The following is a 14,074-nucleotide window of genomic DNA, read 5'->3' on the forward strand; positions in this document are numbered from 1 at the left end:
AATTATTGCTAGAGTGGAACGATCACTCAGGGTGGGGGCACCCAGGGGAGCGCTGGGGGAGCCTGCCTTTCTATGTGTTGACAAATGATATGATACAAATGTGATAAAGGGTATTTTTAGTTATTTTCCCATGCCCTTTCTCTTTTCTATACAAATGTGTTTTGTAAGGGTTGTTCAATAATGTTTGCGTTATTATTTTTCTTTTTTTGGTTTTCCCTCTGTATGAATTCTGTGATGGGAAGTAAGGTGCATCCTCTTAGTGAAGCTTTTTCCACATTCCAAGCACTGATATGGTTTCTCGCATGTATGGACTCTTTGATGGGAAGTGAGATGTGCACTTTGACTAAAGCGCTTTCCACATTCCAAGCACTGATATGGTTTCTCCCCTGTATGGACTCTTTGATGGGAAGTGAGATGTGCACTTTGACTAAAGCGCTTTCCACATTCCAAGCACTGATATGGATTCTCCCCTGTATGGACTCTTTGATGGGAAGTGAGATCACCCCTCTGACGAAAGCTCTTTCCACATTCCAAGCACTGATAGGGCTTCTCCCCTGGGTGAATTCTTTGATGGAAAGTGAGAGTGGAACTGTGACGAAAGCTCTTTCCACACTCAAGGCATTGAAAGGGTTTCTCCCCTGTATGAATTCTTTGATGGAAAGTGAGAGTGGAACTGTGACGAAAGCTCTTTCCACACTCAAGGCATTGAAAGGGTTTCTCCCCTGTATGAATTCTTTGATGGAAAGTGAGAGTGGAACTGTGACGAAAGCTCTTTCCACATTCCAAGCACTGATAGGGTTTCCTTCCTGTATGAATTCTTTGGTGCAAAGTGAGATTGTGCCTGATACTGAAGCTCTTTCCACATTCCAAGCACTGATATGGTTTCTCCCCTGTATGAATTCTTTGGTGCAAAGTGAGATTGTGCCTGAGACTGAAGCTCTTCCCACATTTTAAGCATTGATATGGTTTCTCTCCTGTATGAATTCTTTGATGGGAAGTGAGATGGCCCACCTGGCTGAAGCTCTTTCCACATTCAAAGCACTGATATGGTTTCTCCCCCGTATGAAGTTTTTGATGCAAACTAAGACACTGCATATACCCGAAGCTCTTTCCACATTCCAGGCATGGATATGGTTTCTCGCCTGTATGGATTCTTTGATGGGAAGTGAGATCACCTCTCTTACGAAAGCTCTTTCCACATTCCAAGCACTGATATGGTTTCTCGCCTGTATGGACTCTTTGATGGGAAGTGAGATTACCTCTCTGACGAAAGCTCTTTCCACATTCCAAGCACTGATGGGGTTTCTCCCCTGTATGAATTCTGTTATGGGAAGTGAGACCATCCTTCCGACAAAAGCTCTTTCCACACTTTAAGCACTCATAGGGTTTCTTCCCTGTATGAATTATTTGATGGGAAGTGAGATGTGCACTTTGACTAAAGCGCTTTCCACATTCCAAGCACTGATAGGGTTTCTCCCCTGTATGAATTCTGTTATGGGAAGTGAGACCGGAACTATGACGAAAGCTCTTCCCACATTTCAAGCACTGATAGGATTTCTCCCGTGTATGAACTCTATGATGCACAGATAGATGGGAACTTTGACTGAAGCTCTTTCCACATTCTAAGCATTGATAGGGTTTCTTCCCTGTATGAATTCCTTGATGGGAAGTGAGACCGGAACTGTGACGAAAGCTCTTTCCACACTCAAGGCATTGAAAAGGTTTCTCCCCTGTATGAATTCTTTGATGGATACTGAGACCATCCTTCCGATTAAAGCTCTTTCCGCATTCTAAGCACTGATAGGGTTTCTCCCCTTTATGAATTCCTTGATGGGAAGTGAGACTGGAACTGTGACGAAAGCTCTTTCCACACTCAAGGCATTGAAAGGGTTTCTCCCCTGTATGAATTCTTTGATGGATACTGAGACCATCCTTCCGATTAAAGCTCTTTCCGCATTCTAAGCACTCATAGGGTTTCTCCCCTGTATGAATTATTTGATGGGAAGTGAGCTGTTCTTTCCGACTGAAGTTATTTCCACATTCCAAGCACTGATAGGGTTTCTCCCCTGTATGAATTCTTTGATGGCAAGTGAGATTCTGACGGTGACAGAAGCTCTTCCCACATTCTCTGCACTGATGCAATTTCTCTCCGCTGTTAGTTCTTTCATGTGAAGAGATTCTATCCCTCCGAACAAAGGTCTTTCCTTGATGTGAGGTGGACTGGGGGCTCTGGCAGATGTTCTCTCCGCACTTTGTATATTTATCTGACTTCTCTGCTATGTGAATTCTATTGTGGTCCCCCTTGGTCTTCCCTTCCAATTCATCACCATCTACAATTAAGAGAAAAGCTAATTAGAGCCTCAGGAAGAACAAAGTTAATGAATGCTTGTGATAGAGGAGGAACTGAAGAGAGTTAGATGCGAGCCCTTACTATAGTTTTCACTGTTGGCTGGTATTAACTGACATATTGCTTGGTTTTTATCTGGGATAGATTTTGGTTGGCTCAATCCTGGAATCCACTCCATCTCCAATTTCCCTTAAAGCTCTGAAGCTGACATTTAAGAAGGCCTGGCCAGTTCAGACAATCTGGTCATTCCTTTAAAAGGCATGACTAGAAGGGAAAAAATTGCAGAGAAAACAGTGGATATCCCTCCATTCAGGGTTCATGGTGGGGATGTTAGAATCCCAAATGCTGTTGGTCTCCATCTAAATAGTGAAGGTTCATCACATAGAGGTATGTATGGACTTTCAAAGTTACTTGCTTAATTTCAGAACAGATATTATGATCCAACAGGAAGCGTTACCAAGAGGGTCCATGACCCCATGATTCTCGTCCTTGACTTCCTTATGCAGAGCTCTCTGGTCAAGATCCAGCAAATTGTCTGTGAAACAAACAGCAACTTCTTCACCTGCACACTCCCCACCAGCTGTTGCCTCAATCTAAATTTGGTCTAAATTTTAATTTATACCTAAATCACTCTCTTCAGTTTGAACCCCACTCCCATTTTCAAGAGTAGACTAACTCTGTATTGTTTCATTGGTGACAAAAGAGGAAAAGTGACTAACTCACTCTTAATCTAAACACAACAGCCGCAAGAGCTCCTGACTAGGCATTCAGCTATGCAATGTTGAATGTTCTCTGTTCTCTCCTGTTTCCCTTTTTTTCTTTCAGTTTAAACCAATTCAGGAACCCGGAACTCATACACTGACCACTAATGGTGAACCATATGCTAGAGATACTTGGTCTACATATTTGTATATTAGTCCTATCATCCTTGTTTTTAAAAGCAAATAAAAAGTTATTCCCCCCTTCATGGATCACTGCCTTGCCGTGGCGAAGGGGCTTGAATAACTCAGAGAAGCTATGAGCTATGCCGTGCAGGGCCACCCAAGATGGACAGGTCATAGTGGAGAGTTTTGACCAAACATGATCCACCTTGAGCAGGAACCGGCAAGCCACTCGGGTATCCCTGCCAAGAAAACTCCATGGAGGGGACTTCCGGGGTGGCGCCACAGGCAATGGCGGTCTCCCTCTGAACTGGAGGGGAAGCTCTGCGGGAAATGGGTCTTCTCCGCTACGGCGAAGCGGGGACCCTTTCATAAATCACAGGCGGAAGAAGCCTGTGACCATGGGACTCGGCGGGCACCTTTAGCGCCCCCCCAACTCGCGAAAGAACCCACGAACGGACTCCGAAGTGAAGAGGGGGAAGTGGCGCGGTGCTGTGAGTCAACTGCTATTTCCGTGGAGCGAAGCCGCATAGCTGTTGCCAGAGGAGCGCTGCCTTTTTCCTGGGACAATTTGGACTCTAAAATAAGCACCCGTGAGTAATTAGAATCTTGAACAATTGGACATTAAATAAGGATTAGCGAGCAGAAAAGAATTGGATTTTAAAATATTTTTTTCTATTTGGTATGGAGCGGGAAGGTCTAAACAGGAAGTCAGCATTCTGTTCCTTTGTAAACAGAACAGAGCAAAGACTATCTAAACTAGAGCTAAGAAAATCATCTTTAAAGGATTGGATTCCATCATTTATAACTGTGCAAGCCCCCTTTTTTGACAGAAGAAGGGGGAGGACTATCTTTGGATTGTTCAAAGTGAGTTTAAGCAAAGTAATTTTCCTCCGTCCTGATACTGGAGCAGGGGTGTCAGGACCGACGTTTGAAGTTCATTGACCAGAAACAAGTGGTTTTGACAGATAGTGAAAAGAAGAGAAACATAGTGATTCCATCGTCCCTCTTCGCATTTGAAAGGAACAAATTTTGACAAAGTATCTTAAAAGGGAAAATTTTGTTGCGAGAAGAAATAGAAGTTTTCCCCCTAGAGGGAGACTGTGAAACTGTAACTAACTCCAGGGAGCTGGCAGCTGTTATAGATTACGATCGTGGGAACAGGCATCTGACCTTGCAGAACAATGTATTCAGAAACCTTGTTGTGTGCCCTTTACAAAACAAATGCCCTACTGGAACAATTACATGAAAAAGTGAAATGGATGAAGACTTCGGTCAGAAATTTGGGACAAGCAGTGGGAAACTTTGAACAGGCAGTGGGAAAATATGTGGAGCCCACTCAGGAATCACATCAAGAGTGTGTTTTGACAGATCAGGCCCAACAGGAATATGAGTTTTCGGATTGGACAAATGATCCTGGGAAAAGCCAGATTTGGAAAGAAAATGTCTGGTTTGGTCTGGAAATGGGGGGCTGGATGGATCCCCCAATGCTGGGATGTCTGGACTTTTCAAATATGGTAATGAGCCGTGAGATGTTTGGGACTGTGTGGGATCTTAACCTTGGAGGGCTGCTGAAATATGCTATTAAATACCACATGGAATTTAAGGTTGAATATGGAAAAGGGGCTGATATGTCGAGAAGGGCTGAAAATACTGTTAAGCTGGAGTTATCACGAGCAGGAGACAAGGGAAAATATAGCTACGAACATGAAGAAGAGTCGCGGAAGGGGCAAGGAAGAGATTTGAGGGCGTCAGATATAAGGTTGCCAGGTTAATGAGCTAGATTGATGTGATAATGAGGACTGACAAAGCCTGGAAGATCAGACTTATTTGTATTTTTCTTTTTTGTTTTTTTCCTCTCTTTTTATTAAAAGTGTTTTATAATAATTGATGAGCATTAGAAAAATGCTGGAATGGAATTACTCGGTTTTAGTAAAAATGTTCAAAGAATTATGAAAGAATGTTATAAGCTGGTATGGACAAGATTTAAGTTTTAAGATTTATCTTATTATAGAAAGGTAAGATTAAGATTGTTTAGGGTAATGCAATGACAGAATTTTTTATAATATGGAAAGGATTTGCTGGGATAATTAATAACTAGGATACAAAGAAAGGGAGGAGGAGGAGGTCTAAGAAAGAAGGTGATGACAGTTGAGGATTTGGAAATAATGAATTTGTTTTTTCCCCCTTTTTGTAATTGTTTGTAATTGTTTTAATTGTTTGTGTGGTATTGTTGAATTTTTTCTTTTTTCCTATCTATATGGTGGGAGGGTTTTGTCTTCTTTTTTTAACTTGCCAATTATTTTTGTATTTTTCTTTGCTTTTATTTCATTTTGTAATATTTTGAAAATCTCAATAAATATTATTGTCAGGGGTTCAGGGACAGAGGCACAGCGGAGACAGGAGATGGAGAGCGAATGGGAAGAATCTGAGGACAGCGGGGGGGAGAATGACAGTGATCCGAGGGATTCCATGAGCCTCTCCAGCGAATCAGAGGATTCCCAGAAGGGGGCGCCGGTGGTCAGGACAAGGGGGGTCCCAGGGGGGACGCACCAGAAGCAAGGGGCCAGCGGGGACTCCCAAAGCGGCAGCTGGAGATCAGGACCAGCTTCCCCACCAGAGCGTAGCGGGGGGGAAGGTTCCCGTGTGTCAGGGCCAGCATCTCCTCCAGCAGGGAGAGGAGATGAGTCAGGGCTGACCACGCCTCCATCGGAGAAGGGGGGAATGGAGGGGAGGTCAGAACCAGCTAACCTCCCGGAAGAGGAGGAAAGCAGTGACAGGAGTAGTGTAACGATCAGAAGGAAGGTTGGGAGCTGGGCGCGCGCGCCAAGTTCAAATGTACAGGTGCGCGGGACAGCAGAGAGCCCGGATTGGGAACCAGGTCCTAAAGCCCGCCGGAGGGAGGGAGAACAATCCGGGGAATCAGCGTCGGAAGAGTCTAGGAAGGGCGAAACCCCAACGGGCAGGAGGACCCAGCGGAGGAGAGAACAAAGAAGGAGGTGGACCAAGGCAAGGGTCTTAAACTGGTGTCGGGGAGGAACTGACTCAGACGGAGCTTCAACGGTCTAGGGTTTCAGATGTAGGGCTGCGCGCCGTGGCTGTCAAACCGAAAATGAACTTCAATAAAGACTTCTGTATATAAAGAGAAACTGGCGTTGGTCCTTTGTGAGCTGGGACCTGAGGCAGCCCTGACAATTTTTTTTTAAAAAAAGAAAACTCCATGGAGAAAGACAACAGGCATACAGTGGTGCCTCGCAAGACGAAATTAATCCGTTCAACGAGTCTCTTCGTCTAGCGGTTTTTTCGTCTTGCGAAGCAAGACCATTGACGGCTTAGCGGATTAGCGCTATTAGCGGCTTAGCGGATCAGCTGATAAGCGGCTTAGCGGCTTAGAAAAAGGGCGGAAAGGGAAAAAAACCCGCAGGAACTCGCAAGACATTTTCGTTTTGCGAAGCAAGCCCATAGGGAAATTCGTTTTGCGAAGCGCCTCCAAAACAGAAAACCCTTTCGTCTAGCGCAGGGGTGTCAAACTCAAATTCATCGGGGGGCCGCATCAGCAGTTTGGTCACCCTCAAAGGGCCGGTTGTATCTGTAGGACTATGTGTCCACTCTTTATTATCATAAATTATTGTCACTGCATTCAATTATTACTGTTTTTTGTAATAATGTAGACAGTCCAGAAGGATGTTATGGTCAATTGTATCAAAGGCTGCTGAGAGATCCAGCAGAACTAGGAAACAAAGCTGTTACAAAGAATGAGCCCTAATGAGACGATTGCTGCAATCATATGTGCATTTACTTGAAACTCCTGTTGAAGAAAGTGAGCCTGGCTTCTGAGTAAACATACACGGCATGGGGCTGTAAATAAAATGTGTGTGTGTGTGTCTGTGTGTGTGAGGGAGGGAGGGAGGGAGAGAGAGAGAGAGAGAGAGAGAGAGAGAGAGAGAGAGAGAGCTCTGACAGGAAAGCATCAACATGCCTTGTGCACTCTCATTTTCCTTGGCTAATTCGCCTGCCCCCCCCCCCATCTTGGGGTGCCATTGCATAGCGCAAAAGGCGAAAGAGCGCGAGCGCGCTGCCTGCAACTGGATCTCCGGCTTCTTCCTTTCCTTCCCCGAGGCAGGAGGGAGAGATCAAGGTGGAGCTACTGGCAGGGCGGAGAGCGAGCCGCCCAATTGTGTGACCGAGTGATAGAAGGGCTGCAAGGAGCCACGTCCGATCTCCTCCCAGGAATGTGCCAGCGGGACTGACATGTGCCGGAAGGCTGGGAGAACCGCCCAGCACCGCTGCGCGGGCGCGGAGTCCAACTTGTGGAGCTGAGATAGAGAGCCGGGGGCCAGATCGCCTTCCTCGCTTGGCTTGCCGCGAAATTGCAAGAGGAGGAGGAGGAGGAAGGCGGCGGTGGGGGGCGGGGAGTGGAGGGGGTGCCAGGGAACGCAGCCCCCTCCCATCACAGCCATCATCATCGCCGCCCCCACTTTACATTTATTTTAAGGGTGTTTGGAGTGTGTGCGCGCGCCTCTCTCTCCCACTCACACCCCCCCCACCAGCCACCCCATATTCCCAAAGAACAACTTGATCACAGGCATCGTCGGTCCTGGAAAGGCTGGCTGTGCAAAGATGGAGAGGGAGGTGAAATGAAGAGGAAGGGAAGCCCCGGGCTGGTGAAATCCAGCGCGAAGGAGAAGAGGACGCCTCCCGCAGGGCGAGTTTGCACCCCGGAGAAGATCCAAGGCTGGAATAAAAAAGTTTCTCCGAGGAGAAAGACTCCCCCTCCGCGGCACGGAGAGACCTGACCTTCCGCTTGCTCTTTTTGAGCAGTGAGCGGGAGAAAGAATCCAGCTGCCCGCCTCGCTTCAGCCCCCGACGACAAAGGCGCAAGTTGAGAGACGCAGGGACATTTGAAGCAGCAGCCACGTCCTTAAAAGCGACGGGGGGAGGCGAGTAGGGAGCCGCACCATGTAAACTTCCTTGTGTCAACCCCCCCGAAACCTAGAATAAAAGGTGAAGGCTGGCGGCCGGCGGCAGCTACACGGGCCACATGACGAGGTCTGGCGGGCCGGATTCGGCCCGCAGGCCTTGTGTCTGACACCCGTGGTCTAGCGGGTTTTCCGTTTTCCGAGGCGTTCGTCTTGCGGGGCACCACTGTATAAAAGTTATGACGCTGGAAGATGAACCCCTCAGGTCGGAAGGCGTCCAACATGCTACTGAGGAAGAGTGGAGGACAAGTACAAGTATATTCAGAGCTGATGAAGCGGCTGGGCCAAAACCGAAAGGTCGCTCAGTTGCGTATATGCCTGGAAGCGAAAGGAAAGTCCAATGCTGTAAAGAAAAATATTGCATAGGAACCTGGAATGTAAGAACCGTGAACCTTGGTAAGTTGGATGTGGTCAAAAATGAGATGGCAGGAATAAATATTGACATCCTGGGCATCAGTGAACAAAAATGGACAGGAATGGCTGAATTCAGTTCGGATGACCATCATATCTACTACTGTGGGCAAGAATCCCATAAAAGAAATGGAGTGGCCCTCATAGTCAACTAAAGAGTGGCGAGAGCTGTACTGAGATGCAATCTCAAAAATGATAGAATGATCTCGATACGAATCTAAGGCAGACCTTTTAACATCACAGTAATCCAGGTTTATGCACCAACCACTGGTGCTGAAGAAACTGAAATTGACCAATTCTATGATGACTTACTACACCTTATAGAAATGACACCAAAGAAGGATGTTCTTCTCATTATAGGGGATTGGAATGCTAAAGTAGGGAATCAAGAGATAAAAGGAACAACTGGCAAGTTTGTCCTTAGAGTTCCAAACAAAGCAGGGCAAAGGCTGATAGAGTTCTGCCAAGAGAACAAGCTGGTCATCACAAACGCTCTTTTCCAACAACACAAGAGACGACTCTACACATCGACATCACCAGATGAGCAGCATCAAAATCAGATTGATTATATTCTCTGCAGCCAAAGATGGAGAAGCTCTATAGAAGTCAGCAAAAACAAGACCTGGAGCTGACTGTGGCTCAGATCATCAGCTTCTTATAGCAAAATTCAAGCTTAAACTGAAGAAAGTAGGAAAAACCACTGGGCCGGTAAGATACAATCTAAATCAAATCCCTTATGAATGCACAGTGGAAGTGAGGAACAGGTTTAAGGATTTAGATTTGGTGGACAGAGTGCCTGAAGAACTATGGATGGAGGCTCGTAACATTATACAGGAGGCAGCAACTAAAACCATCCCAATGAAAAGGAAATGCAAGAAAGCAAAGTGGTTGCCCAACGAGGCCTTACAAATAGCGGGGGAGAGAAGGCAAGCAAAATGTGTGGGAGATAGTGAAAAATACAGGAAATTGAATGCAGATTTCCAAAAAATAGCAAGGAGAGACAAGAAGGCCTTCTTAAACGAGCAATGCAAAGAAATAGAGGAAAACAATAGAACAGGAAAAGCCAGATGTCTGTTCAAGAAAATTGGAGATATGAAAGGAACATTTTGTACAAAGATTACCATAATAAAAGACAAAAGTGGTAAGGACCAAACAGAAGCAGAAGACATGAAAAAGAGGTGGCAAGAATACACAGAGGAATTATACCAGAAAGATATGGATGCCTCGTACACCCCAGGTAGTGTGGTTGCTGACCTGCCGATACAGCGTCAGGGCTCCGGGAATCACGGCAAGCCTCTTCACACCCGGCTGGTCCCCTCGACACCCCACTACCCTTGGGGCTTTTTTGGGGGGTGTCTAACCCTGGCACTCACCCCCACTGCTCAAAAGCCCTGATAACAGTCGTCTTTTAGACGGACGACTCTCACCGCCTTGCCATTTCCCTTCGCAGACAAATCGGAAGCCCAGGATCAGGTTACTTTCAAGAGTCATGACTTCTAATGCTGCCTGAAGGATTGGTAAGTTGTCTGACACTGGTAGAGCATTCAATCACGGTACTGGTTTTAGACATTTTGAGCTGCCAATACATCGCAGTAGTAGGAGAGCTGTGATGTATTCCTAGCTCAAATTGCCTGCAGATGTCAAAGGTGCAGACAGGCAGGTGGAGGAGCCCGAAATGGTGCCCCCCGAGCAAGCCCCAATACCTCTCCGGTTCCATCCATGTCCCCATCTCCCCTCCCCTGGAACTCACCGGATCTCTCAGAGGTCCCTGGGAGGGAACGCTCAGAGGTTGTGAGGAGGGATGCAGGAGACAACCTGACCAGGTCAACCGTCCATCTTCCCCCTTCCATCCTTATGAGCTTTGCAGGATCTCTTTCATCCTTCCTGAGCAGTCAAGAAGCGAAAACAAGCTGCAGGAGAGAGGAAGAAACAAAGGGAGCCTCAGAGGCCCTGCAGGGATCCTCTTTCCCTAGATATTCTCCTGCCCCTGGAGAAGAATAATTGGAGCAGCCCCTTCTCAAGAGAAGCCCCATTTCTAAACATCTCCAGTGATTCCAATTTCTTCCGTATGCTCCTCACCCCACATGCAAGCCTGGCATGGTCTGCACAATAGTGACCCATTGAACTCAGTGGGGATAACTGACAGAACTTGGTAAAAAAAAACCAGTTACCGTCCTGTCCGCAAGCCTGAAAACTGAAACCCCAGAGCATGGGCAGAAAATAGCAGAGTAGATATTACATGTAGGTGCCCCCATGCTAGGTGCTTTGTATGGAGAGCCCTATTCACAATCTTTGAGCTCTCTCATCGCAAGCCAGGCAGATGGTGTAGCCGTATCCACCTCTGTCAAGAGTTGCATGGGGACCAAATCTGTATGTGGAAGCAGAGGAGCCATTTTCGCAAGTCTCCATTCCCAAAATGTGGCCCCCACCCTGGCACGGAAGCAATCAAAGTATAGATCTTCCCCATGTCCTAAATCTGCAGTGTTCTTAAGAACACCAGGCATGTATATCCTCCAAAAACTCCAGAGGTGAGCTTTACGCTCCTCTTGTGGCAAGATTCCCAAAGGCTTAGGGTAGCTTGATAGAACTAGTCTATTTTGAGATAGCACCAATGTCCCCTGTTAGTAGTAGGAGCCACACAATGACTGATAATCCCTCTTTTGTCCCAGAAGGTGGGGAGTAGGTGTCGTTTATCCTTGCTTTATTCTTCTTGATAATACATAAATAAATGTCCCCTTCTGTATCTTACATTTTTCTAAGAGAGTATTATTCACAGTCATGCTTGCCATGTATAGATTGTCTTATTTCCCTTTAGAAAAGTCTCTCCAATCCCTGGCTCCTGTGGGAGGGAGTTCCAGTTTTACCTACGTGAAAGTTATAACTTTAATGTAAATAAAGCATTCTGCAATGGAGACAAGACTGGGGTTCCTCCTTTGGGAAGAGATGGGCGACCAGGGGATTCCAAAGGCTATGGGCTTGTTTTTTAATAGTAGCAGCTGCAGAGAAACTCCAGGATGGGGAACATCCTTGAAAGCTCACTCTGGGATCAGAGAGAGAAACGTTGGCAGACCTGCCACCCAGAGCCCCCTGCTTCTCCTCCTCCCTGCATCGCCTCCCCCCCTTCAGGACAAGATCTTGGGGTCCTTCAGGCGGCTTTCCACCCTCTCCTCTCAAGGAAGGCAGCTCCCTTCCCTTGAACCCTGGCAAGCCCAGTGCAGCCCGCTCAGCCCTCTGGCTCTCCCCTTTTCTCCACGGAGGAGCCCCAGGCGTGGCCCCTGCTGCCCAGAGAGGCTTCCCCTGAGGCTCTGGGCTGGAGACCTGAGCTGACCTGGAGGAGGGTCTGCCGGGGGGGGGGGGAGGCCGGCCTGGCAGGGGCTCCTCCCCTGGAAGGGGCATTCTGGGCATGCCCTCTCCCCCCCCCGGACCCCTCCCTCCTTCCCCAAAGAGGATGCCAAGGAAGAGCAGAGCTGCAGCCCCCCCCCCCTGGAAACTGGCCCCCTCCCAGGCTTGGCAGAGAGGAATGGGGGGGCAGGACCCCCCTCTGCTCCCAGACTCGGGGGTCTCCCCCTGCAGCCCCGGGACCCCCTTCTCCCATGGGCCCCCCAAGGGGGGAGAGAGAGGAGGAGACTCACCCCCGGATTCTTCTTCCCAGGAGGGAAACCGAGGCAGCGCGGGGAGGAGACAAGAGGCAAGAGACGGAGGGAGGGGACTCGGCTCTGGAGGACCCGCCCCGCCTCTCCACTTCCTGTCCTCTCTAGGACTCCGGCTCCGTTCCCTTTAACCCTTCGCAAGCTGAGCACAGCCCCCTGGCTGGCTGGCTGTCCTCCTTCCCTCCCAGAATCAGGGTGATCCAGGGCATGTGCAGAGTTCTCTGTGATTCTCGGCTCAGAGGCCGCTTAGTGCCCTGCGCCCAGACGGGTGGGGGGTAAATGAAATAATAAAGACGCTTCCCCTGCTCACTCGCAGAGGGAAAGTCTGTTGCAATATTAGGAGGGTCCCTGGGAGAGAGACGCGGGTCCCTTGGGAGCAGAAGCCTCCGCTGACGAAGCAGGAGACTCTCGATTTGAGGGTCCTGGGTTCAAGCCCCACTTTAGGCATCGCAAAGGTTTGGACTGGAGGACCCTCGACCCCCCCCCTGGGAATCTGTGAAAGGCAAATAAATAAATCAGGACACCCCCCCCCTGGGAGAACTCGCTCCAGACTTAGAAAGGGACCTTCAGCGGGGACGAAGGTCGGGTTCTGCATTCAGGCAGGAAGACTCAGAGGCGCCAAGGTCAGATGGGGCGCCCCCCCCCGCTGCTCTCCCTCCCGCCCCCCCCGCCCCAAATTCTGGAGGAGGAGGCAGCTTGTTTCCCGCTGGTTCCGATTCAACTTCAGAATCTTAGTGTTATGTACTGAGTTGAATAGGATCCAAACTGCAGCAGTCTGATTGGTCCTAGAACAAGAGGATTCAGAATGCAGCAGCCTGATTGGTCCTAGAACAATAGGATCCAAATTGCAGCAGTCTTATTGGTCCTAGAACAATAGGATCCAAATTGCAGCAGTCTGATTGGTCCTAGAACAATGCAGCAGTATGATTGGTTGGCAGGAACCACCCAATCATGCTCCAGATAGAAGTGAATCCACAACCTGATTGGCTTACAGTAGAATTCCAGAATTAGCCAATCATGTGCAGCCCATTGTGTAAATAATGTATATAAAGCAGATACTTTGAGGGGACTTTCATTCATTCCTCCTCACCACTAGGAGCTGAATAAAGAGCATGAAATCACTTTGTGACTCTGAGTATATTTCACTTAGAATTCAGAGAACCGTAGAATTCTGGAGCTGGAAGGGACCCCTGAGGGTCATCTAGTCCAGGCGGGGGAAGGTGGGGCGGCATGGCCAGGATCCGGGAGGGCGCGGGGAGGAGGAGGGGAAGGTGGCCCGGGATAGCCCCTCCGCTTTCCTGGAAGCGTCGCCCTGAGGAGGGCCTCTTCGCTTGGGGGGAGCCTGGTCCCCTTGGGCTCTGCTTTGTCCCCAGCGATGCCCAAGGGGATCCTCCATGGACAGAGCCAGTCTACCTTGGAGCGGGGGAGAAGGAGAAGGGGAGGATGCTCTTCCGCTCCTGCTTGCGGAGTTCCCGGGGGGGGGGCACAGGGTCGGCTGCTGCCAGGAGGCTGGGCTAGGGGGGCCCTGGTCCTGATCCAGCAGGGCTCTTCTTATGGAGCCTCCAGGCCCAGAGGCACTCTACCCAGACGGCTCTCTTCTGTGGGGCCTTGGGCTGCTGTGAGGACAGGAGGCTGGGCTAGGTGGGAGGGGTCCCCTTGGTCCGGACCCAGATTCTGCTGCTGCTGATGATGATGATGATGATTTGGGGCTCTCCCGAGGCCCTTCCGCTCCTAGACTCACACCCAGGGGCCATCTAGTCCACCCCCCTTTTCTCCTCCTCCTCGCAGGAGCCTCCTTCGGCAGAT

At 48.8% G+C, this 14,074-nt stretch overlaps 2 protein-coding genes and 1 long non-coding RNA gene across 5 annotated transcripts in view; all 3 read right to left on the bottom strand.

Moving 5' to 3' along the window:
* Positions 1-10,529, bottom strand: part of LOC309525763 (uncharacterized protein) — a 28,638-nt gene extending 18,109 nt beyond the window's left edge. Inside the window, exons 1-2 of the mRNA XM_082211278.1 lie at positions 10,369-10,529; positions 42-2,330 (exon numbers count right to left, since the gene is read on the bottom strand). Coding sequence (XP_082067404.1) covers positions 193-2,330; positions 10,369-10,468 — 2,238 coding nt within the window. The 5' untranslated portion in view covers positions 10,469-10,529 and the 3' untranslated portion in view covers positions 42-192. The remainder of the gene's footprint in view (positions 1-41; positions 2,331-10,368) is intronic.
* LOC309525845 overlaps positions 1-14,074 on the bottom strand; it is a 39,984-nt gene that overhangs the window by 18,109 nt on the left and 7,801 nt on the right. The window lies entirely within an intron of this gene.
* The window catches only part of LOC309525818 (uncharacterized protein), a 106,673-nt gene that overhangs the window by 17,190 nt on the left and 75,409 nt on the right, over positions 1-14,074 (bottom strand). The window contains exon 1 of one of the 3 annotated variants that reach the window (XM_082211416.1): positions 11,368-11,698. The exons of the other annotated variants lie outside the window; for them this stretch is intronic. The gene's annotated coding sequence lies outside the window, so the exon portion shown is untranslated. Of the gene's footprint in view, positions 1-11,367; positions 11,699-14,074 lie in introns of those variants that run through there. 3 annotated transcript variants of the gene reach the window in all.

This window comes from Podarcis vaucheri, assembly GCF_965113315.1.
Source record: "Podarcis vaucheri genome assembly, chromosome: 2".
Taxonomy (NCBI): Eukaryota; Metazoa; Chordata; class Lepidosauria; order Squamata; family Lacertidae; genus Podarcis; species Podarcis vaucheri.